Here is a 23,763-nt window from a genome sequence, read left to right as displayed (position 1 = left end):
TGGAAGTTGAAATGTCTTTTCTTTACATTCACATCATCAGCATCATTATTATTAAGCATATAAAGAACAAACAGTCTTATTCAGCTTAGAAAGAACACAAATGCTACACATTGGCATCATCGTGGCCACTGGGGGCGCTGCAGCTCCTCCATTCGAGAAGCGGCAGAGGTCAGAGGTCACATTCAGCTGGCTTCAGTTTGCTGCTTCCTTCTTCGGGATTTCGCAGTCAACACTTGAATACAAAGTGACATCCTGCTTGTTTTGTTTCCAAACACATTTCATGGTTCTCACACGAAACATTTTTTTTGTTTTGTTTGTTTGTTTGTAAACGTTTGGACGAGGGAAACTTTTCGGCTTCACATCCTAATATGTGCCGTTAGCATCTTATTGCTGCAAAAGGATCTGGCCCGACGGCGCCCCCCCCCACCTGCCCCACCCACCCCCACTCGGGTTTCACATACCAATATGGTACAAAGGCTGCCGGTGGCGGGCGGGGCCCCTGACGCTCACGCGATGCGGCTCTGACGACGCAGCTCTGCTAGCGTTGGCGACGTTAGCGCGGCTTCCTCTGCTGCCGCAATCGACTCCCCGGGCCACTCGGACCCATCAGCACCCGGAGCGCCCGGCCGCTAACGAAGCGGGCGCCTCGGGAAGGAACAAAGGTTTGGGCGGCAGTTTGGGCTTGAGCGAGACGGCGCGACGCACGGCGCTGGCGACGTTAGCGTTAGCACGCTGCAAGTGGACTCCTTCGCTGTAACTGTGCTGACGCGTCAGGCAGGCCGCCGCCCGCGAGGGGCCCGGGGGGCCGTTGCTGCTGCTGTTGGTGTTCATTCTGGCCAGCAAGCGATGGCGCGGCGGCACCCCCCGCTGGTTGAAACTGTGGTGACGCGGCAGGCCGCCGCCCATCTTGAGGAGGGCGGGGCCCTGCGGCCGGACAACTGCGTCCGGGATGACGTGTCGGCGCAAGATAGCGCCCTTTGCCTCGAGCGGGAGCGCTTCTGTCTTGGAGACTGGCTGCTGGTTGCCATGCTGATGGCCGACGTTAAAGCTGAGGGCCCGCGTCTTGCCACTCTGACGATGAAGATGATGAGGATGATGGTGGTGCCCTCCGGAGGTGGACGTCAGGACCCTGATGCCTCCGTCACCCTGGGCGCTAACCTGCTGGATGTGCCTCAGAAGCTCGTCCAACGCCGACACGTCAGACGCGTCCGATGGCGGTCGGCCGTTGCCGCGGAGATGAGGGGGCGGGAACACGGGCGGAGTCACACAGTTGGCCGTTGTCAGCGCCGCAAAGGGGGCGGGGCCGTCTGCCGGCCGGCCCTCCGAGCTCTTCGCCCGCCGAGGGAATTCGGGGCTGCGGTTTGGCGTGGGAAGAGCCGACGGCTCGCCGTCGTCCGCCTGCCGGGAAGGAGCACGTGAGAAACGCGGGAAATACGGCGAGAGTGGGAAATAAATTGGTCAAGCTTGCATTTCCCATGGCGCTCGTGCACAACGTGGTGGTGGCGGCTGAGCCGGAAGCAGTCGCAGCTGGCTGGCTTGGATTTGCGCTCATAGCGGGCAAGTGACGGGCCGACCTGGTCGGCCGTTCGCAGCGATCTGGACTCAAGCTAACATGCCGGCGTGGGAGGAAAAGGCCACTCGGGCACGCCGACAAACTCCCTCGACCTCTGAGGTGCCAAGCTGGCAGCCAGCGTGCGCCGTCCACGCGGAGCGAGGCGGCAAGCCCGCACGCCGCGAACTTCAGCAAAAACGCAGAAAAGTTGCAGTTGACTTGCCAGCTTGTGCGCGGACGTTTGGCAGTGCCGAAATGTGCCTTTGTAAAACGTAGCCTCCGTCGGGGATATTTCCCCCGCCAGGGGCTCACCACGTATTTGATGGCCGTCTTCGAAAAACTGGAAAACCAGTCTGGAGGACAACCGTGCCTCGCACAAAAGACAAACTCAGCTCGTTCCCTGTTGCATTTCATTTTTTGGCAACTTGACTTGGGTAAGCGCCACGTACCTGCGTCAGATCGACTCGGGGCTCGGCCGCAGGAAGCCGGTGGCGCGCGGTCACCGGATGGTCGGGGATGAAGGAGGCGTAGGTCTTCGGGCACGGCGACTGGCCCGTCGGGTCCTCCTGAGGAAGACAAAGCGCAAAGGGTGACGCCTTGCTCACTCGCCGTTTGGCTCGGCGCTCACCTGGGCGTCCGGGAGTCCGCCGAGCTTGGCGAGGCAGTGCGGCGACAAGGCGTGGGGCAGCGAGGCCTCCGGGTCTTTGTGGAACGTCCCCTCCCGGCGGGCGTCTCCGCCGCCGCAGAAGCGCGACACCAGGAGACCCGACAAGGCGGCGCCCAGCGAGAAGGCCAGCAGCACGCAGGCGATCAGCAGAGTGTAGTGGACGTGAGAGGCCGAGTCTTCGTCGGCGCCGCGCACGCCTGGAACGGAGACGGCGGCGGCGTCAGCCAGCCAGCCAGCCAGCCAGCCAGCCAGCCAGCCGCCCCCGCGCGCATTGGCCACCATCTTCGGCGCTTGCTTGGCTTCACGTAGCCGCTGCATTAATTAAGGCTTGCGCCACCGCAACATAGATGCTGATGCCTAGCCCGTCGATGGCTTTTTGCATTGTTGCTTAGCGTTCCGCTAAACAGACTTTGCTCGGAGGCCATGACTTTCGGAACATTTTCAGGTGGCTTTGTGAGATGCTGCCCAGTCAGGGAGCTCCCTCCGCTTTTTGGTCGAGATTGAAAACAAACATGTCCAAGAATTTTTGAAAAAATCCTTGAACATCTTCCAAAGGTTTCCTAAACATTTGCTGGAAGGAAGTGAAAGTGTTGGCGTTTGTACTATTCAACAATTTGTTGACGCCAATCTTTTTCCCCGAAATGAATTTGGACTCCCAATGTCGGTCGTCGGCCTCCTTGACTACTAATAATCGGTCTCAGTAGCGACGCCGAAAAAGGACGGATTGATTTATTGATGTTTTGGTTTCGTTTCTTTCCATTGGCGGCGCAGCAGTGGGCGGGGCTCGCTTACCGTAAGCCGAGTCGGCGGGCATTTCCCGGTCGCGAGAGGTCGCCGACATGTCTGCTGCACAAAACACCAAAGGAGGAGACCTTTAGGTTTGGTGGATGTTGCCAACATCGGGCAGCGGGCGGCGCCGCGTCTCACCGTGGCAGGCCGCCATGTTGGAGTGGTCTCCCTCGATGTCCTGTTCGAAGCCCGCCCTGCCGAGAAGACTCAGTCAAGCGTACGGTCTACGACGCGAAACGAGACGGCCACGGGGGAAGGCCCACGTACTTGAACCCGGGCGCCACGTCGGCGCAGCGCCCCGTGCGCAGCCAGATGCAGTAGGGGTCCCTCGAGGCCAGACACGCCCTGCGAGACAGCACAGCCACCGCCGGGATTTGTGACAGCCGCCGCACTTGCCGGCTTGCCGGCTCCCAACAGGTCAAGCTAACCTCTTGCAGGCGCCGTGCCGGCCGCATCGGCTTAGCGGCACGCGCACCACGCAGCTGCTGAAGGCCACAAACAAGGCGTGGTGCTCCTTGTCCAGCTCCAGGCCCACAATCCTGCGGTCCTGCTCCTGGACGCCGAGGTCACACCTGAGGACGGTTTGGACGCGCGCTTGACCATTCGACACCTTTGACGTGAGCACGGTGCTGGCGCGCGGCTGCGTCGTCGCCTTTGAGCAACCGCCGGCACAAGTTGCCAGACAGACGACACAGCTGGCCTCGCAGAACGCGGCTAACATTGCTGCGTCTTACTGATGACTTCCGACCGCCTGCGTGCGCGTTACGGTCCAACGAAGTACGAGTTTCGACCCGATTGGAAGGATCGGGATCGTTTTGGGCTTCTCCGGCGCTCGCAGATGAGCCGATCACGTGACTCCGCTGGGTTGGAGCAGCGAGACCGCCGCGAGCGCCGGGAAGCCGACTTTCCTACCGCTGCTTCCGACGATCCGCAAGACTCGGAGAAACCTCCGCAAATTGGTTGCACGCTGGGCACGTACAAAACGTCTCTGCGGTCAGTAAAGGTCAGACCGCGAAAGAATTGCGATTCATTGGTATAAGCGCTCGTTTTTGCTTCTTATTTCGACCTTCATTTCCGGCACGCTCGGCCGCTTCTCGGGGCGCGCGCGCGGCTCACTTGTCGGGGTCGTAGACGTTGATGTCCTCCAAGAGTTTGGAGCCCAGGGTGTCGTGAGGAAGCGTGGCGGCCAGGACCTTGGCCACTCTCCCGTCCTCTGAGCCCAAGAACACCACCGTGCGCTCCTTGTGCGGGCCCGCCGACACGTCGGCCGCGATCTGCGTCAGCCTGGACCTGCCGGGGCAGGGACAGAAAGTCCAGTAAGTCCAAACCCGAATGAAAGCTCAACCAAAAGCGCAGCTCAACGAGCGGCTCCTACCTGCTGGCGGTCCTGGTGTAAAACGGCCGCCGGTTGACGGCGGGCACGGCGCCGTCCATCAGCGGGAAAGATTTGATGAACGCCAGCGTCTCGTCCGGGAAATCCACCGAGGATTTGAAGTCGGCGGCCGGCCCGTCGCCCGCGCACGAGCCGGGCCTGCAGTCGGGCGGATTTACGCAATTTCAGAGAGGACCTACAAAATTCCCTCCCAAAAACCCCGTCGTAGTGAAATCGCTATCGGGAGCGATGACTAGCCCTGAGCCTGAGCCTAAGCAGCGCAGTCACCATCGGGTTGCCAATTCGACTCCGGGCCGGGACCGGGAGGAAGGCCCTGAAGTGAAGTGAAGTGACGAGGAGAGCTCGCTAGCGCCTCCGCTCAAAATCGGGCCGTAGCGGTTCGCGCCTCCCGGGTCACCCGACGTGTGCTGGGAAAGAGTCGAGTGAGTGCGCGTGTCGTCACTCACCGCGGGCGGGGCACGGCGGCGTCAGGCACGGGCGTCCACGACGAATCGCCGCCGCGTTGTTCCTTGAACTTCCCGCTGAACACTTTCTCCACGTCGTCCATGTAGAAAGCGCACACCGCCGAGCCTGGGATGCTGCGCCACACAAAGTCAGAGAGACACAGCTCGCTTCCCGTTCCTGTTCCTGTGGCCGCTGGCCTGGCACTGGCCTGCTCGCTTCATGTTATGTTCGCCTGGCACCGGGCTGCTAGCCTAGCATTGGCCCGTTAGCCTGGCACCGACCTGTTGGCCTGCGTGGTGAAGACGGCTAGCACGGCGGGGCGTCCGTTGATCTGCAGAACGCCCGTCAGCGACTGGAGAACGTCAAAGTAGAACAGAGAATCTCCGGGAAGGGAACAGTTCAGACGAGCCTGAGAAGACACGGCAACCGTGAGACGTCCTGCTCAACCAACTTCCTGTTCTGTGTCAGACACACACACACACACACACAACCCAACACTTGACATGCACACCATCAACGTGCTGTTTTCTACGTCAAGGTCAAAGCGACACTCCCCGCGCTAGCTCACAGCGACGCTTCCTGCCGGTGCTCAAATCGGCGCTCGCGGCCGCGCGCATCAACTTCCCGCCGCTGGGTCGACGCCACGGCTCACCTTCAGGAAGGAGGTCCAGTGCTTGTCCAGAACTCTGGGAGAGCCGCCGTTGTCGTTCTTGCAGACTCTGGCCACCCGAGAAAAGACAACCTGGCCACAGAGGGGCGGACGGAGCGGCGTCCGGTCACGGCAGCGGCGCCACGGCGACCCGTCGTCGTACGTACCTTCCCCAAGGTGGTGTACTCCGCCGCCATCTCGCTCAGGAAAAAGTAGACGAAGCTGCCGTAGTCCACGGCGCGCAGGAAGCGAGGCTCTGCCGCACACGAGCGAGGCGTGAGCGGGTCAAGCGGTGACGTCGTACGACAATGAGGTCGCGCGATGATGTCACGTGAGGTCTCGTGGTGTCACAGGGCCATGCCATATGATGACCTCGCGCGGCGCCGTGACCACGTGTTGGCGTGGCGATCGTGTGGCGGTGGCGATCGTGAGTTCTCGCGGGTCGAGTGATACGCGACGTCTCACGGAGACCTCACGTGACGACGGCACGTGTTGACGGCACGTGTTGACGCCACGTGATGACGCCACGTGACGACGCCACGTGACGACGCCACGTGACGACGCCACGTGACGACGCAACGTGACGACGCAACGTGACGACGCAACGTGACGACGCAACGTGACGACGCAACGTGACCACCCACCTCGAAGCCACTTGGAGTCGTACTTGGCGGTCCTGAGGACGGGCCGGCCGTCTCCCAGGCTGCGGTAGATGACGGCGTCGCTGGCCAGGAAGTCGGTGACGGTGGCCGAGTAGAAGTCTCCGCCTGCCGCAAAGGTCAGAGGTCACGGACGGGCTTAGGGCGGCGGGAGGCGTACGGACGGGCCGACGGTACCGGCGAAGGTCCCCGCGTTGGACTGGCCCGACTCGAAGGGACAGCGAGCCTGACCCGGCAGGTCCGGGCCCACTTGCTCCAACGTGCTGGTCTGCCGGCCGAAAAGCAAAAAGGTCACCGTGGGGTCACGCTTCGGGGAGGTGGAGCGCAAAGGCGCGAGCGCGTCTACCTTGTAGTCGCGGCACGCCGGGTTGAAGGCGTTGGTCCCGCACACGAACAGCGTCTCGTCGTCGCGCGCCACCAAAACTTTGATGTAGTTGTAACACTCGTCCTGACAAAACAGCACGTGCCACGCCGGCGTTAGCGTGAGGCTAATGCTAGCTCACGAAGGAGCCACCCACTCTACAAAAGCAAACACGCAACCCCGACACGCAACGCACATGCACGCCTCAATGTGCTTTGCGTGTGTGACGGCGTGTGCGTGCGCGTGTGTGAGAGAGCTCGAGCGGCGAGCTGAAGAAGAAGCGGCGGGACTCACGCCGTCCTTCCCTCGCACGGCGCACTTGCTCACGTCCGTGGCGCGCCACGTCAGCGTCTGGAACAGGAAGACAATTGTGGGGTCAGCCTCGCTTCCTGTGACGTCATCGGCAAAGCGACGTGGCCAAAGGCAAGTGGCCGCGCCGAGCATTGAAACCATCTCGCCGCTCACGTTTGGAACTCACCATCTGAGGTACGAAGGCCTCCGCCGCCGTCGTCAGGTTGACCGCAAACACGTGATCCCTGACACACATCGTGACGTGAGTGAGTGTGTGTGTGTGTGCGTGCGTCAGGTCCAATTTCTTTCCTTCGGCCCCGCCCCCCACTTGAGCGTGCGTCTGTGCCGGGTGTAATATGTGTAATATGACCTGGCGGTGATGAAGAGCATGCGGTTGACGCACGTCATCCTCTGGAAGTGGAGCCCCAGCCGGCGCGTGCGGTTGTCCCGCAGCTGACTTTGGAACGCCGGGAAGCCTCCGGACTCTGCCGGACGACGCGCAAGAGCGAGACGCGTGAGTCGAGGCGCCGCGCGGGCGCCGCCCGCCGGCCGCCGGCACCGCTCACCGTCCAGCACGCTGATGGCTTGCAGATCTCGCGGGAACGATGAGGCGCCGCACAGGAAACAGGAAGTGAGCAGGAGCAGCAACGCCGACCGATTGGCCGGGGCCATGGCGCGGAAGGCAGGGGGCGTGGTCAGCCTCTCATCGTGGGCATCGGCTAAGACAAAAGAGGAAATCTTTTGGGTTACCTCTCATGTGCGCAGACACGCGTGCACGCACACAACACACACACGCATGTATCCACTTTCTAGGCTGAGCAGTGGCCCATTGCGCGGTTGCCATGGTAACAGCTGCAGCGACACAGCTGTGTGTGTGTGTGTGCGATCGCACGCGTTCGGAGCGGGCGTGCGAGCGACAGGCGAGAAAGCGCAAACGTGTATCTTGTACTTACGGGCAGCGTCGACGCTCAGCTGACAGGAAGTGTGGGCGGGGCTGACCCCTCAGTCGAGCTGCAGTAAACAGACAGAAAATTGCCCCAAATCTCATTAGCGCCTGTGATTGGCTGGCTGGCCTCCATGGCGACCGCCCGGCTCATCTCCATGACACCGAGCATCGAATGAGAGCTGATTTGGAAGTCACATGACAATGACAACTTCCCGTTTATCCCGTGTTACTTCCCGTTTCCTTCCAGTCTTCTTTGATTTACTTGCCGTTTCTTTTTCCACTCAACTTCTCGGATTGTTCACTTCCGGTCTCCTTCTCGTTTCCTTTCGGTGACGCCTTCCTTCCTTCCTTCCTTCCTTCCTTGCTCGCTCGCGTCGCCGTTTGACGGCAAAAGCCCTCGGTCATCTTCTGAAGCTCATCTGCTGCATTAGTAGCGCGCTAGCCTTAGCTTTGGCATCTGCTCACGCTCACTCGGGTCCCGCTGACCTTTGACCAGCTTTTCGAGCACGGCCACGCCAGTTTTGGGCCGGCCGGCGAGAATTAGCGGCAAAGGCCGAGCGGGGATGAGACGGACGGCCAGGTTAAAGCTGAAAAAGCCCGACGGGATCCGATTAGCCGAGATGCGACGGCACAGCGGGACCCCCAAAGACCCCCTCGCACACGCAAACACACGCTGGAGCTGGACGCTAATCCCTGTCTGGCTTGAGGTCAAATCCGCCACCGCTTGACTCGAGTCAAAAAAAAAAAAAAGAGCAGTTTGGCTAGAGTGAAACCTTGGTGGGCGATGCAAGCGGCATTTCGTCTCAGTTGGGTGGATGTGATGATGTCATCAAAACGCGCCTTTGGCGTGATGTGAAGTCAAGTGAGGTCTTTCTTTGGCCTCGCACAGGAACAAGCTGACACCGGAAAGTGGAAATAAGCCACCTCGCAAGTCATTTGCTTTGACAAATTGTGATCTTTCCGCTAAAAAAAAAAAAAAACACGCGATGGCAAATCGGAGCCTGCCTCCTTTTCATTCTTCATTTTGCATCTCATTTCAAGTCCTTTTCAATGTTACATTGATTGAGTTTGTTCTTTATTTAATGTGTCTGTATCTCAGACGCGCAATTTGTCTCGCGCATGATGGCGCAAATGTTTCCAGCGTTGAAAAAAAAGCCCAAAAGACGCGTCCTGATTCAATCATGGATGTCAAACGTCCAAAGCAACGCATTTGTCGTCCGTCTTCACCAAATGAAAGACAGCCTTGTTAGCTCATCACGCTGACGATACGGCGGCCATTCCAAAGGAGCATCCCGTTGCACAACCATGACTCGGCGCAAACTAAGTCACATGACACGCACCCTAGCAACCGGCATAGCAACCACCAGCCTGATGAGGAGGAGGAGGTGGAGGAGGAGGAAGATGAGGAAGCATCATTCCCGACCGGCAAGCGGCACTGCCGACATTTTCATTTGCTGACGTCCAAATGAAGCAAAGCCCGGACCGAGGTCAGAGGTCAGCAACGCCCGCCTGCCCGACAGCTCGACAAAAAGCTTGCTGCTTTGATGAAAATACAAGCAAACGGATTATTACTACTTACTATGATTATTACTACCTTCTCCCGAATCACTAATAAGAGACGATTGGTGGGCATTTCAGGAACTATCAAGTTGAATTTGCCAATCGAAGCAGACTCCGCCCACCTTTTGACAGACCGATCATTTGCGGGAAATCCCCGCAGTCGCTTCCCACACGAGCGCGTCCGCCACATCTGAAACGAAATCTGAAAATCGAGTGTCGCGCTTAGCCACAACGCATTACCGAACGGAGCTGGACACAATTACCCGCAATTCCTCTCGGAGCAAAGATAAGCTCCGCCCACACGGACAAAACTTCCACTCAAGAGTGAGGTGGTTGAGGGCGGGACAGGAAGTAGAAACCTCAAGTGTCAATCATCAGCCGACATATGGAGGAGCTTTCGGAAGCTTTTGGGATCAACGTGGGGATTAGGAAGGACGCAAGGACGCAAGGAAGGAAGGAAGGAAGGAGGGAGGGAGAGAATCCTGGCTGGAAACTGAAGGTTGGGGCTTGCTGATCCTGTCACGCCAACTTGCATCAGGTTGAAGCGCAGGACAAGCCAATGACGACCACAAACACGTCAGCGACAACACCGGGGAAGCACGCGAGGACGCAAGGGAGGAATGCGAGAGGATGAAAAAAAACAAAGGAGAGCCTGCAAGGCGGCACTTAAGCTAATTAATGGATCAGCGTGCACACGAGATTTTAGGGGCTTAAATTTTCATCCACACACACACACACACACTCATCAGAAGGATTTGTAAAATGGACATGAATCTGGAAGCAACACAACACAGCACAGGAAGAAGGAAGCAAGTGAGGACAGAGGAGGAAGGAAGGCGAGAAGGAAGGAGGACGCTGAGGAAGGACAAAGAGAAGGAAAGAAGGAAGGAAGGCGAGAATGAAGGAACGACGAGAGAGAGAGAGCGAGACAGGGATGAAAGTGTGCTGCGCCCCCATGTCATAGACCCCGCCCACACTGGTTGATTCCTTCATCCGGATTGGCCCAACGATGGCAGTGGGAAGTTGGGGGTGGTCAAGGGATAAAGAGTGATGGGAAATGGGGGGCTCCTAATTTAGGGGATTTCATCCAAAGACAGACACAGCCCGTGGGGGGTGGGGCCGGGGGTGCGGCTTGGGTTGTCTTAAGGCGGTCGGGCAGTTGGGAGAAAGGACGTCTTGGCCGCATCCCGTTGTCATGACAACAAGCTTGGATTTGGACATCCCAGGCGCTACTTCCTCTTCAGCCAGCACAACTTGGCTCCACTTCCTGTCTCTCGATCACGTCACATGATCATCGTGACCGTCATGCACGCACGCACACACACACACACACGCGCGCATGCGCGCCACTCACCAAATGCTCTGGAGGCGTTAGCCAATCAGAGAAGAGTAGACGGCGCGCCTGCCAAAGCTGAGCAGAAAAAAAAATGTTCAAGTTAGCGTTGTTGCTGTTGCGACATCACGTGACATGAAGAAGCCCCGCCCCCGTCTTAAGCACGTGCGCGCGTTACTATTTTACCGCTGTTTGCTGGCACACACGTGTGACTTTGTGTGTTTACTCGGAGCACTTCCTGCCACAGAAAGTCCATCAAATGAGGACACGCTTATCAATCGATTGATCTTTCAAGTTTGAGCAATAAAGTTTGATGACGTTACATTTTCTAAGCCACTTCTTTCACAGTCAACAGATGACAGCACACGTAGGTGTGTGTGCGCTTCCCGTTTGTGGCCCGCCTCCTCAAGGTCGTCATGGCCCATTAACCTTTGACCGCATGAACATTTAGGGACCTAGTTTGGGTGGGAAAGGGTTAGCTAAGCGGCCCCCGAGGACCCCAGTTCGAGAGCCCTGCACTTGAGTGACTTGGAGGAGGCCAAGCAGGGTGACCTCCAACCCCCAATCAATGCCTCGATGACGTCATCAGGTTTGGCGGCCCGTCACGCCACTCAGCCTCGTCCGGGTGAGGGGCGGGGCTGCCCGTTTGATTGACAGCCTTGCTAACGTGCACGTCGGGCCAACTCACCTCTGCGCGTGCACGTCCCCCACAGCGAAGCATCGGTCGCGTCCACGTATGCACGCACGGCGACTCCGCCTGGTAGTCCTTTATGGTGCAGGAGCGCGCGCGCGCTCCGACGTACCGGCAACAAAAGAGCAAAAGAGAAAGGAAAAGAATCCAAAGAAGGAGGGAGCGCCCGCTGCAAACAAAAGGTGCTCGCGAGCTGCTAATCTCCTCAGACGGCCGCCCGGCGTCTCCCGGCGCAGGCCACGCCCCCCGACACGCAGGGCCAACCAGAGGTGGCGACGACGCCAGCTTGACTCCACCCCCTCTGAGCCTTTTCTATTTGATTGAGCAACCAATGATCGATTGATTGTTGATTGACTATGTCTGCGGGCTTCAGCGTTCACATCAAATTTGTTGACGTTGTTTGCGGTCGTCAAGGAAACAAAATGAATGAGCAGACGTCCATGCAAGCCTTTCAAATAATTACACGACATCTTTCATTTCAGTCACTTGACAACTTTTGACTGCAAACCAGTCACAATTTCGAGTTTGTCTTTTTGGGAGTGCTGCTTTTGTTTGGAAGCAATGCACCATTAAAAAAAAAACGGAAAATATGCAACGTAAATTCAGTTCATCGAAGCTAAATACAATTTTGCTTTATTTCAATTGAATTCATGTCGTCGAAGTGGGGAAAATTGATGCACCAAATTGTTGTCCTCGAAGATCATCAACGGCCAAGTCACACACACGGCGTGTAGTTCCACTGTGCATGCGTGCGTCCGCGCATGCGTGCATGTTTGCTGAGTGTGCAGCAAATTCCGAGTGTCAATCTCACCTGGCTTGCTCTTCGTCGTCCTCTCTCCTCATCTCTCCATCATTCGATACCTTCTACCCCCGCGCGCGCGTGCGCGTGTTTGTGTGTTACCTGCACACGCGACTTTTTTTGTCTGCGTGTGTTGCCCGGCCACCTGCCAGGTCAAACAAAGGTCACGTTGCCTGACGTAAAACAGACAGGAAGTGGTCATCGTGTTCACGCGGGCTGACCTTTGCTCAGCGCCCTTGTTGCCACGGCAACTAGCACGTGGGCAAAAAAATGACACTCCTCTTCCTCATCTTCATCTCCGTCCGACCGTCAAAAGGACCGGTTGCGTTTGATTGTAAGGTTGCTTAGGTCGCCCAACGTTTTCCAGACAGCGTTTGGATGGTTGGTCGCTTTAGCGGTCGGCTGCACTTTTGTCTCGCAATGCATCCTGGGAAAAACGTTGACCTCTGTTGCAGAGGTCACGTTTGGAAAACGGACTTCATGATGAAAATGTCGGTCAAGACGAAAAGGGTCCAACGCTAACGACAACAAGCAGGAAGTGGTCGCCAGCGGCTTCCTGCTTGGTGATGTCACACAGAAGCCCCGCCCACCCTTGAGCAGAAGAGGCCTCTGGGCCGTGCGCAACCTTGACTTGCACAATGGAGGACGTGGAGTGTTGCATCCTGGGAGGAATTTGCTTGATCTGAGACTTGAAATTCAACGTTTGTTCACAACGCGGCATCCGCATTCGTTCGCTCGTTTCCCGACCGCGCCGTGGTTGGCCACAAGGATACGACGCGATGCCCACAAGGTCGCTAAGTGACGAGAGGACGGCGATGCCGCCGTGGCGATTGCGGGTCAGGAATGGGTCAAGCGTGCAGCGGATCGTTGACTGGTTGCCAACTGGACAATCGTCGCAAAGGGATTTTGGGCGGCCGTTTTGAGGAAGGACGGAGGTCCACTACAAGCGCGACAGCCGCCGCTCCTAGCTCGGAAGCGCAAAAATTAAATTGAGGGATGCTTGCTTGATCTCCAAGAGGACCGGCGGGTCGTCCTCGCCCGCCATCCACTTTTGACACCTTGCTGCCAAAAGCAACGCAAACGAGGCCTGTTTGTTTCCCGCCAGAGCAGGAATGTCGGCGTGTGGACGCTTGCTGGCCCAGTCGCAAACTTTGGAGAGCCACGCTTTCAATGCAGAACCCTCATTTTCAACTTAATACCCAAACCCAAATTTGAAACCCTAACACAGACCGGAAACCCAAGCCCCGGCTTCGCACCTAAATTTGAAACCCTATCCTGAAACTCTATGACCCTGGCTTCTCAGGCAAATTGCAACCCGCGAGCCAGGCTCGAAACCCTATTTCAAGCCTTAACCCGAATAACGTCAGCTCGGAGGCTCCCTCCGGGCCTCACGTGAAAGCCCGAGCGAGCCGCAAACCCGACTTTGACGGCGGAACGCTGGAATGAAAGCACAACGCACGCTTGCATCTCAAATGGGACTTGATGCTTTTATTGCTAAGCATCAACACGCACGCATTATCAGTGGAGTGAGGCGTGTCACGATGGGCGGAGCTCCAAGCGCGGCTCCTCCTCCCTCAGGCTGCGGTCCCATCGCCGCGGACCGACCGACGCGGCGACGGGCCGCGGCGCGACGGCGGCCGGCGATTGGCCGAGGTCCCGATGGAGCTCGCCGGCGCCCTCCGGTGACCGCGCGTCGCCGCCGACGCGTGCGGCCGGACTCGTCTGAGGATTCATTTGGCCTGCTTTTTTTTTTTTTTTCCAATTCATTCATTTCACATGACTGACTGGCCAAAGGGCACCTGCGCCCCAGATTGGTCGCCAGACACACACGCGTGCGTGCGCGCGTCTCTCTCCATCTTGAGCTTGCGGTTGTGCTGCTTGAGTTTGACTTTCTTGTCCTGCGAGCGCTCCAGCTTGATTTCCAGGTGAGCCACGCGGCTGAGCAGCAGAAGCAGCCGAGCTCCGCCCCCCTCCGAGCGCCACGCCTCCGCCGGCCGCCGCCCTCCGCCGCCCTCCGTCGGCTCGGCCCGGGCCCGCTCCGGCGGACGCTCCTTGTCAAGAACAGGCCAGACATACGGACAGCATGTTGGTGGTTGTTGTTGTTGTTGTTGTATTTTGTTTGTTTTTGGGCTCCGCCTTTTTCGACTGAAGTCAGCGGAAAATGTGAGCGGGAGATTGGAAGTCTCTTCAGATCGGCAACAATGTGAAAAAGTCCATCTCACCTGCATTTGCCTGTGCTGCCTCGTCCTCAGCATCTCCTGCGAGCTCCTCAGGCTGCCTCCGCTCCTCAACTCCTCCTCCAACTGTTCCTGCTCCTGCCCGGAGCGCCTTCTGCTCCCGACCTCCTCCAGCATCCGCTCCTGTTGCCGGAGCGTCTTGGACTCTGGCCGATCCTCCTCCTCCTCTCTTTTCAAAGCCTCCTCCTCATGGCTCCTCTTCTGCTCCTCTGACTTCCCACTCTCTTCTCCACTCTTCCTCTCCGCCGCACTCCGTCGTTCCGCTGCCTCTCTCCTCCTCTCCTGCTCCTCATCTTTGGCTTCAGCTCCTCCGTCACGGTTGGTCTTGCCTGCCTCCTCCTCCTCCTGCTGCTGCTGCTTCTCCGGGTCGCTCCTCAGACACTCACCCTCCTGGCGGCTCTCCTGGGTGACACGGAGGACGGTCACAAAAAAGTGTGGACGGAGAAGATGTCGCCATGGAAACCGGCCCCAGGTCTTACCCGCCGGAGACTGTGTAGCGACCTCGTGGTCTCCTCCTGCGCCTCCTTCTCCTCCTTGGCCTTCCCACGGCTGTTGCTCACCTGGACACAAAGGAAGCGGAGGCAGTGCAGCTTTAGCCCCGGCGGGACAGCGCAGCGCAATGCCGCATTTGAACACAAGGGGGCGTTTGGCCTCATGGCTCCTTTTCTGTAAGAATTTGTCACGTTTTCCTTTAATTTAGCAATTTTTACGTATTCATTTTTTGAACGTGATGTGCATTCATTCATTCGGATATGCAGTATTCATTTCGCTTTTTTTCCCTCCCCCATTTCCTGCAAGAACATATTCAACTTCATCTTGACAAAGAAGCCCATCGGCCTGCGTGTGTGCGTGTGCGTCCGTGCCTGTTCCTGCAGGGCGGCAACGTCGAGCGCCATCTGGTGGAGCGTGAGCCGCGCTCCTCTCAGCTCCTCTTGCACCTCCACTCGCCTCCTCTCTTCCCTTCCCAGAGCCTCCCTGAGAGCCCCCAGCTCCTCTTCAGTCCTCAGCAGCTTGTCTTCGTCCTCCTCCTTGTCTTTGCGCACTCGGAGGAGCCGCGCCTCCTCCTCCTTTTCAAGCTGCTGTAACTCCTCCAGCGTCTCCTCTCCGCTCGCCGCCTTCCCCCGCCCTTCTTTGCAAAGCTTCTCCTCTCCCATCCTCCCGGGGTCCTCCTGCGCCTCCCCCTTGAGCGTTGTCTGTTCAATCTGCGGCCCACTGGTCTCCTCCTCCGCTTCGGGCTCCTTGCGTTGGTTTTCCAGTTCCTGCGCATTCTTTTGAATTTCTTCACATCCGCCTCGCAGCCTCCTCCTCTCGTCTTCACTTCTCCTCTGCGCCTCTCTCAGCCTCCGCACCTCCTCCTCCCGCTCTTGCAGCATGCTTTTCAATTTCCACACCTCCTCCTCTTGCCCCCCCTTCACTCGACTCAGTTGCTGGACCTGCACCTCCCACTCCTTCTGCTTCTGTAGCACGTTTCTGAGCTTCTGCACCGCCTCATCCCGCTGCTGCAGCACACGTTTCAGCTTCCTCAGCTCCTCCTCGCGCTCCTTCAACACACAGCTGATCTTGGCAGCCTTTTCCCTCCATTCCAGCTCCACAGTGTCCCGGGCCTCCTCCTCGTTGCTCCTCTGCTTCGATTCTGCGAGCAGGAGCTCCAACTCCCCCACTCTGGCCTTCTCCCGCTCCTTTATTTCTTCCATGTGCCTCCTCAAGGTCTTCACCTCCTCATCCTTTGTTCTCAACGCTTTCCCCAGTTGCTCCTTCTGCGCCTTCATTTCCACCAGTAGTTCTTCCAAGCGCCTCCGCCGGGTCTCCACCTCTCCACCTTTTGTTCCCAACTCCTCCCTGAGTCGCTCCACATGCTCCTCCCACTCCTTCCTTTCCTTCAGTAGTCCGTTAACGCGCCCGCTCAGTGTCTCCACCTCCCCGTCTTTTGTTTGCAACTCCTTCCCGAGCTGCTCCTTCTCTCGTTTCCAGGCCTCCTCTTCCTCCGTGCGCTGGTGCTCCTTTTGGGAGGTGACTCTGCGCAGGTCCTCCCGCAGACATCGGAGCTCGCCTGGCGGAGAACAAAGATCGATTGTGAGTGGGCGGCAGGCGGTTTTGGAGGTGGGAGGACAAAAGCAAGAAAAAGCAAAGCAATGTAAAAAGTATTGACCGGCGAGCGCCTCCTTGGCCGCCTGCAGGGTGCGCACGTGCGCGCCGAGGTGGCTTCGCTCCACGTTGGCGCGCGACATCTGCGTCTTCTGCTCTTCCAGCTGCTCCCGCAGGGAGGCCGAGCGACTCCTGACGACGGGCAAAGGGCAAAGGGCAAAGGGCAAAGCTTCGGACAAAGGAAATTTGATTTGGGGGGGAGACCTGACGGGAGCTTGACATTCCCGGGACCGGCTTGACCCTTGCACTTGGTCACGTGGCCTCCTCCTTGTGTGTTACCTGAGCTCCTGCGCCTCCTGCTGGTGGAGCTCCCGCTGTGCGCGCAGAGCATCCAGCGCCTCCTGCAGCCTCCGGCTCTCTCTGCGCTGCTCCTCCTGAACACGTTCTGCCCCGGCCATCTCCTCGGTCGCCAGCCGCAGCTCCTCCTGCGCCTCCTTCAGCTCCTGCAGCACCGACGCATGCTGGGAGGAGCGCTACGAGAGTGTAGGATTATTTTGGAATCCCGAAACATGAAACAACATTCTTGAAGAATTATACAGCGAAACCTCGATTGAAACGGATCGGGAAGTAACCAAACAGACTCTGGATTGGAAGGCAAAAGTCCGCTCGCAGCTCCGGCTAGAATGACGACTTGGTCCAACGGCGGGCAGACCGTCCGCACCACGACGCCGGCGCAGGCTCGGATCGGCGCCCTGGGAGCGGAGCGATCCGAGCCTCGGCGGCCGGCGGCTCAGAGGAGGGAGCTTTTACGCACGCAACGCGAATCGGGCGAAAAGCTCACTCCCCGTCGCACGCGCAGGCCACAAGGGGGAGCGCGCGCAAACGTGAGGAGCGGCGACGTCCCTCCCTCCCTCCCTCCGTGGTATTGGCAAGCTGGAGCGCCAAAGAGCAAAGTGCGAGTGAGCGTCACAGCAACGTTGGAAGGTCAAATGCAAACCTTTCAGACATTTGCCAACTTGCGTTTCCTTCCAATCACTTACTGTACTGCTTGGCAGATTCAGGCCAGAAAAAAAAGACAGCGCTTCAGTTTACTGGACAACGGGCGCGAACGCGAACGCGAACGCACCGCCCCTCCCCGGAGGCTAAACGGAGGCTCCGCTCCGCTCGACGACGTGTACTCAGGAATATTTGCGCGAGCGTGTCGATGGGCGCCCTCGATTGGGTGGAGCGCATCCCCGGCGACGAGCGTACCTTGAGGAGGGCGTCTCTGACGGCCGCCGCTTCTTCTTCGGCTCTGGCCCTGGCCAGCTCTTCTTTCCACAGCGCCCCCTGCGGGACAACGTGCGCACGCGCGCGCGCGCGCGAGTGAGTGAGGCATGCCGGGAAGGAAGGAACCGACAAAGGCCGGCGGGCTGAAGGTCACCTTGGTGTCTCTGACCACGGCCTCCCTTTGCAGCAGCTCGGCGTCCAAACTGCAATGAGCGCACGTCAACGGGTCACACGGCCACTCAACAGCCCACCGCGACGGCTGCACCTCCTCGTACCTCTTCTGCACCGCCTCCGCTCTCTTCCGCAGCTCCTCCTGCCTCTTGTGCACCTCGCCCTCTCTTGTCTGCAGCTCCTCCCCTTTCTGCCGCAGCTCCTGCTCCCTTCTGAGCACCTCCTTCTCTCTTTTGTGTAGCATCTCCTCTCCTTCATGCTCCTCCTCCTCTGTCTTTTGCAACTGTTGCTCTCTCTTCTGCAGCTCCTCCTGCCTCTTGTGCACCTCGCCCTCTCTTGTCTGCAGCTCCTCCCCTTTCTGCCGCAGCTCCTGCTCCCTTCTGAGCACCTCCTTCTCTCTTTTGCGTAGCACCTCCTCTCCTTCATGCACCTCCTCCTCTGTCTTTTGCAACCGTTGCTCTCTCTTCTGCAGAGTCTCCTCCTTGATCTGCACCTCCTCCTTGCTCTTCTGCACCATATCCTGTTCCTCCAGCAGCTCCCGCTCCCTTCTATGCATCTCCTTCTCTCTTTTGTGCAGCACTTCCTCTCCTTTATGCATCTCCTCCTCTCTGTTCTCTAGCTCCTGCTGTGTTTTATGCACCTCCTCTTTTATCCTCTGCAAATGCTCCTGCCTCTTTTGCACCTCCTCTTTTCTGTTCTGCAGCTCCAGCTCTCCTTGGTGGAGCGCCTCCTCCTTGCTGCGCACCTCCTCCCCTCTTTTGTGTAGATCCTCCTCCTCTTGACGCAACTGCCCATCTCGCTTGTGTAGCCGCTCCTCCTTGCTAAGCACCTCCTCTTCCTTGCTCCGCAGCTCCTCCCCCCTGGTGCGAAGCGCCTCCTCCCTGGTGCCAAGCTCCGCCTCCAGCTGTTGCGGCGGAGGAGCGCCCTCCTGCTGTCTGCGCCCAACAAACAGTATTCAAATGTTGGTGGAGCCTCGTCAATGGCAAAACGTGCTGAAGACGTCACCAAAACGGCGGACGAAGAGCGGCAAACCAATGAGACTAAAGTCAAAGACTGTGTTATGAATGTGACGATTGAAATGATTTTTTTATTTTTATTTATTTATTTTTTTTTTTGGTGATGGTTGTGGGGCTCAGGAACTGGGTCGTTCACTCAACCAAAAACAAAAACTGAGAAAAAAAAACAAAAAAGAGTGTCGGTAAACTAGAGCCGTTGAATAATGGCATCATGCATGATGATTTTTCATTGAATTATTCATCTCGTAAGAACAATCCAAGCAATTATTTCCTTAGAAACAAACATACTGTATACACCAAATGGTAAATTCGGTGTATACTTTTTATTGCATTATTTGCAAGAAGCAAGCGATTGAACAATCACGTTCTCATGTGATCAAAGTGCCTCCTAAAATGAGCGTGTCATGTATTATTGCATCCTTTTAACATTCTTGCAATATTCCAGCATTTACTTTGAGCCATACGTAGTTTGTTCTTCTCTGGGCATTCGTGTCAATGTTGAATTATTAAAAAGAACATAAAAGAACCAATGATTTCAATTCCAAATGAGAGACGGAACGAACTTCTGGCCATTAGCCACCAACCTGCGGAGCGCGAGCGAGTGTCGCTTGCGCTCGTCGTCCTGCAGTTGCTCCACTCGCGTCTGCAGCAAGGCCTTCTCCTCGCCCAGCTGCCGCACGCTAAGCTCCGCCCTCTGACAAACACAACGGCGCCGTTGGCTCATTCTGTGACCTCTGACCGCCGTGTGCGCTTGGGAGACTGACCTGCAGTTCCTGCTGTCTACACTGCAGGGCGCTCTCCGTCTGCGAGAGGACCCACAGCAGGGAGGACGCGTCCCGACGGAGGACCGAGTGGGGCGGGGCGCTCACGTTCAACACGCGGCACTGGCCCGCGCAAAAACAAACACGACAACAACAACAAGGCATCTCGTAGCTGCTCACGCAAACAACTTACAAAAAACCGTCCTATGGCTGTTCACAAACAAAAACGCAAGCTTGCGTAGTTGTTCGCAAACAACAAAATGAATGAGGTCATCGGACTGCTGTTGACAAAGGCAATAAGTCACCCACCAGCTTGCCGACAGCCTGCGCCACAATCTCCGGCGTGCCCTCGCTGTCCCGCGCCCTGCAAGACACAAGGCAACGCAGGCCGTCCGACACGGTGGAGCACTACGCCTCGCCACGCCGTGCCCACATACGCTGCGCCAAGGAAGCTGACCTGTCCTCTGACGGGGCCTCCAGCAGCTCGCCCACCGTCAACGTCCCCAGACTGGACGAAGCGGACGGGGCCGTGGAGGAGGTGAGGCGTGGGGGCGGGGCCAAGGAGGGGGGCAGGGGCGGGGCCGGCAGCCGGTACATTTTGATGAGGTGCAAGGACGTCGAGTCGCAGCTGGACTGAAGGCACAAGGACATGCGGGACAGCTCCGTCCTCATCTCCAACAGATCCCTAAACACGCGCGCCACAGCACAAACACAAAGTACACACACACACACACACATACTGTATGAACTCAAATACACATGCCCCAACACACTTATACTATAAAATGCAGTATAGCAGTGAAATGATTAACTGACAACTAATCAATAATCAAATTAATCGCCGATTATTTTCGATTATCGATAATTGAACAGGGTTAGCGTGGGCATCGATGAAGGCGTGGGTGCGTGTGCTAGCGTACCTGTCAGCAGCGGTTCTGAGGGCGCGACAGTGCTGCCTGAGTGACATCACGCACCTCCACACGCACCACAGCTGATCCTGATGCTGAGCCATCTCACTGGACACGCACTACACGCACACACACGCACACACCACGTTTCCCTCACAACACAGCAAAGACAAGGACGTGGTGGCCCGCCCGCCTCAGCCGCGCACCTCTCGCTCCCTCTGCCAACGGGACGCCCGGCGCTCCGCCTCCTCCAATGCTCGGCTCAAATCGGACGTCAGCTTGCGGGCGCGCTCCGTCAGGATCTCGTTGGCCTGCTCCGATTGGCCGAGCCGCTGCCGCAGGACGGAGGCGGTCTGGGCCAGGCCCGCTGCCCTGAAAGGCACAAAGGCAAGTTGGAGGCAAGTTGCAACAGACCAAGCTCTCGCACACGTACCGTTGCTGTTCCTCCTCCAGGCTGATGAGGGCGCTCTCCAGCGACTCCGAGGCGTCCCTCCTGATGCTCATCTACACAACACGCAAACACTGTGAGAACAGTAGTAGGACTGCACGACTATTCGATGACATTGTAGCAGTACTTTTATATATGCATCACTTTCAAATAAGTCGCTCAATAAAAGGTAAAGATACTTGCAAAAAAACAAAAATAATCATTGTAATTCAGCATTTTTTTTTTCTCTGTGGTCATGTCTCTCATCCTCCAGATCCAAAAATGGAAGGAGCAGAAACAGGCTGCAAATCAGGAAAAACGTCCTTTGGGACGCATAACGCTAAAGACATTTTGCCATTCAAAGTCTGAAAAATATTACTTTACAATTTGTAAAAAGAAAAAAAAAGAAAAAAAAGATTAGAATTAAAATTGACAATAATTCAAAGAATTTTTCAGAAGGAAATTGAATGGGCTATGTCCTTCGGGTCATTGAGCAAACGATATGAAAATGAAGCATCGCCAAGTATTCACCTGTGTGTTTATCAGTTGGCTGTGTCCTGACTTGAGCTCTAACTCCAAACTTTGACATCGCTCTCTGTACTCCATCACCTGCGCATTTGCGGCGTTAGCGGCGGCGTTAGCGGCGGCGTTAGCGGCGGCGTTAGCGGCGGCGTTAGCAGCGCCGTTAGCAGCGCCGTTAGCAGCGCCGTTAGCAGCGCCGTTAGCAGCGGCGCACGGGCACGCGCGGGCACGCAAGCACGCTTGCATGTCGTTGACCTTGTTCTGCAGCCGGTGCACGAGCAGCGCCTGTCGGGCCTCCCTCTCCCTGGCCTCCCGGTCACGCCTCCTCCTCTCTCTCTGCTCCTCCTCCTCATGGGAGGCGCGGGACAGCGAGGGAGACACGGACTGCTCCAACTGGGGAGGGCGAGAGAGAGAGAGAGAGGGGGGGGAAAGAGAGTTGGAAAAAGAGAGGGGGCACTAGCGAGGCGCTCGTGAGCGCCGGAAGGACGTCATGCGTGCTCACCCTCTCGTCGAGCGCCCTGGCCCTAGACGCGAGCTCCTCCTTCTCGGCCCGACTCTCGGCCAGCTCTTCCTGCAGCAGGCGCACTTCCTGCCGGAGCTCCGCCCTCTCCCGCTGCCAGCCAATCGGCGGCTGCGAGTCCATGGCCGTCAGCTGAAAGGCGACAAAAGTTGTCACCCTCACTTTGGGGCGTCATCGCGTGCGTGGCTCGCAAAGTCCCGCCTTGAATTATGAGTTTCACTTGTTCCCTGAGCACGCTCATTTCTCAAATCAACTTTCCTTGGTCACATTATAATGTAAAATTGACCACAATAAAACGCGTAATTTATCTGGTCAACACTGCACACCAACATACGTCATTAGTGACCCCCAGGTGACCCAGGGCGTGTATAAGTGCTTGAACTGTAGTAACGTTTGAAACTTTCATCGAATAACCTTGCAACACCTATGCTATTGTTAGCCCATCTATGGCATATTGCATTGTTTGTTTGCATTAATCTAAGCAGCCTTTAAGGCAAAGTTGTGTGGTTGTATCATATACGCTCCACAATTCTTTGCTTTATCCTTCGTTTTACAGTAACCTTCAGCAGGGGGTGGAAATAAATACCTTGAAACCTTTTTTAACATATTTTCACTACTTGTCAATTGCTGCTTGTTTTCAAGCGGGTTGAGCTCATCGTCACAACCTCTCACATTGCACCAATATTTTTTATAGGTCGGTATTTGTATTTGCATCTATTTTGTTGTGTTTTACGCTGCCGTCTGCTACCAGGTCGGCATTGCCAAAGACAATCAGGTGACTGTTATTAGCTCTCTCTATGCTGCACTAGTGTGCAAATATGTACTGTGCACTCTTTGTGCACTTTTTTTCTCAGTACCCGTCCTCAATTAGACTTATCGTACTCAAAAGACGCAACGAGTCAACGAATAAAATAAAATAAAGCAAAGAAGTCTGCCTGCCCTCTGAAGAAAGTTCTCAGCAGCGGGCTAACAACAGTAGCAGCAAGCTAACGGGAAGTTGTGCTGCAAAACAAGTTTTGCTTAATTTAAAGGAAAAAAAAAAGGCATTTACCCGTCGAAGGGAGGCGCCGCTAAACTCGGCTGCACATCAACAACAAGAAGTTGTCGGCGTGCCGCTCAAAGTTGTTCTTGTTTTTATTCTTCTTGTTTCTTTTGTATTGTCAACTTATTCAAATGAGGCGGGGAACGTCACCTTTCAACCCAGTGGACGACGCGGGATGATGACGTAGGAGGAAACAGCAAAATGACAGCCGGAATGGCAATTGTTTTCAATACGAGCTACTGCTATCGATTATATATATTATATTCAAAATTTGTGTCAATTGTTCAACACTACGCAATTATTTGGACAAATAAAAATTACGCCGGCTAAGCCGCGTCTTCATGGTGACGTCATGGCGAAAGTAGCGACCATTGGTCTTTGGGAGGCGCCTCGCAGTTTCTTTAAGTTTTTATAAAGTCAAAAATTAAGTCATAGTTCGCAGCTTCGCACAACAACCTAATAGAACGAACGAGTGTGATATTCGCTCTAGTGGCTAAAACACTTAAGTTGTATCTCATTAAGATGATGTTCTACTTTTTAGTACAAGATATCTCTTACAGAGAGATGAAAGTCATGTAAAAGTGATTAACATTAAACAAGGTACTGGTCCAAAATACAGAACATCTACTGTGTGCAAAGCAACTTTTTTCTAATTGTACTGTACTGTGATT

General features: G+C 56.4%; 2 protein-coding genes across 7 annotated transcripts; both read right to left on the bottom strand.

Annotated features, from left to right (window-relative positions):
- On the bottom strand, nt 1–11,641 carry LOC147131808 (semaphorin-6D-like). 5 transcript variants are annotated; one of them, XR_015081981.1, is made up of 24 exons: nt 11,333–11,640; nt 10,666–10,722; nt 7,759–7,816; nt 7,372–7,524; nt 7,176–7,290; nt 6,993–7,050; nt 6,809–6,865; nt 6,500–6,601; nt 6,331–6,421; nt 6,139–6,261; nt 5,662–5,750; nt 5,498–5,587; nt 5,127–5,254; nt 4,848–4,979; nt 4,384–4,539; nt 4,125–4,298; nt 3,437–3,580; nt 3,276–3,353; nt 3,147–3,202; nt 3,012–3,065; nt 2,181–2,416; nt 2,002–2,118; nt 462–1,398; nt 1–232 (listed from the first exon to the last, which is right to left on the bottom strand). XR_015081981.1 is itself a non-coding variant. In XM_086013801.1 (23 exons), exons 4-23 carry the CDS (start codon nt 7,475–7,477, stop codon nt 607–609), a joined length of 2,895 nt encoding a protein of 964 aa, XP_085869927.1. In that variant the 5' UTR covers nt 7,478–7,524; nt 7,759–7,816; nt 10,666–10,722; nt 11,333–11,641; the 3' UTR covers nt 1–606. The 5 variants fall into 5 exon arrangements, 4 of the variants coding, with proteins under 4 accessions (XP_085869927.1, XP_085869928.1, XP_085869924.1 ...); XM_086013801.1 differs by having other exon boundaries at nt 1–1,398; nt 3,012–3,062; nt 11,333–11,641; XM_086013802.1 differs by having other exon boundaries at nt 1–1,398; nt 7,209–7,290; nt 11,333–11,641.
- A 1,961-nt stretch (nt 11,642–13,602) lies between these two features.
- On the bottom strand, nt 13,603–23,238 carry LOC147131807 (uncharacterized). 2 transcript variants are annotated; one of them, XM_086015182.1, is made up of 20 exons: nt 23,102–23,238; nt 22,033–22,182; nt 21,786–21,923; nt 21,540–21,617; nt 21,015–21,085; nt 20,788–20,953; nt 20,594–20,700; nt 20,131–20,358; nt 19,983–20,037; nt 19,677–19,796; nt 19,497–19,606; nt 18,001–18,831; nt 17,880–17,928; nt 17,708–17,785; nt 16,796–16,989; nt 16,521–16,648; nt 15,235–16,421; nt 14,851–14,931; nt 14,357–14,773; nt 13,603–14,185 (listed from the first exon to the last, which is right to left on the bottom strand). In XM_086015182.1, the coding sequence occupies exons 2-20, from the start codon at nt 22,171–22,173 to the stop codon at nt 13,907–13,909; spliced, it is 4,458 nt and encodes a 1,485-aa protein (XP_085871308.1). In that variant the 5' UTR covers nt 22,174–22,182; nt 23,102–23,238; the 3' UTR covers nt 13,603–13,906. The 2 variants fall into 2 exon arrangements, with proteins under 2 accessions (XP_085871308.1, XP_085871307.1); XM_086015181.1 differs by having other exon boundaries at nt 17,880–18,831.
- Between the last annotated feature and the right edge of the window lie 525 nt (nt 23,239–23,763).

Source organism: Filicampus tigris, chromosome 18 (genome assembly GCF_054856515.1).
Source record: "Filicampus tigris isolate MCC_2025a chromosome 18, RoL_Ftig_1.0, whole genome shotgun sequence".
Taxonomy (NCBI): Eukaryota; Metazoa; Chordata; class Actinopteri; order Syngnathiformes; family Syngnathidae; genus Filicampus; species Filicampus tigris.
This window is presented reverse-complemented; position numbering and strand designations above follow the sequence as displayed.

Bases quoted from the DNA above. Each gene is read 5' to 3' on its own strand.
- LOC147131808 (XM_086013798.1), bottom strand. From the start codon at position 7,477: ATGGCCCCGGCCAATCGGTCGGCGTTGCTGCTCCTGCTCACTTCCTGT. The intron at 6,866-6,992 runs GTGAGTTCCAAA...TTCCTGTTCCAG, and splicing joins AGGCCTTCGTACCTCAGATG to ACGCTGACGTGGCGCGCCAC. The intron at 4,299-4,383 runs GTAGGAGCCGCT...CTGCCCCGGCAG, and splicing joins TACACCAGGACCGCCAGCAG to GTCCAGGCTGACGCAGATCG.
- LOC147131807 (XM_086015181.1), bottom strand. From the start codon at position 22,173: ATGGACTCGCAGCCGCCGATTGGCTGGCAGCGGGAGAGGGCGGAGCTC. The intron at 20,359-20,593 runs GTACGCTAGCAC...GCGCGTGTTTAG, and splicing joins CTCAGAACCGCTGCTGACAG to GGATCTGTTGGAGATGAGGA. The intron at 16,422-16,520 runs GTCAATACTTTT...GTTCTCCGCCAG, and splicing joins GGCCAAGGAGGCGCTCGCCG to GCGAGCTCCGATGTCTGCGG.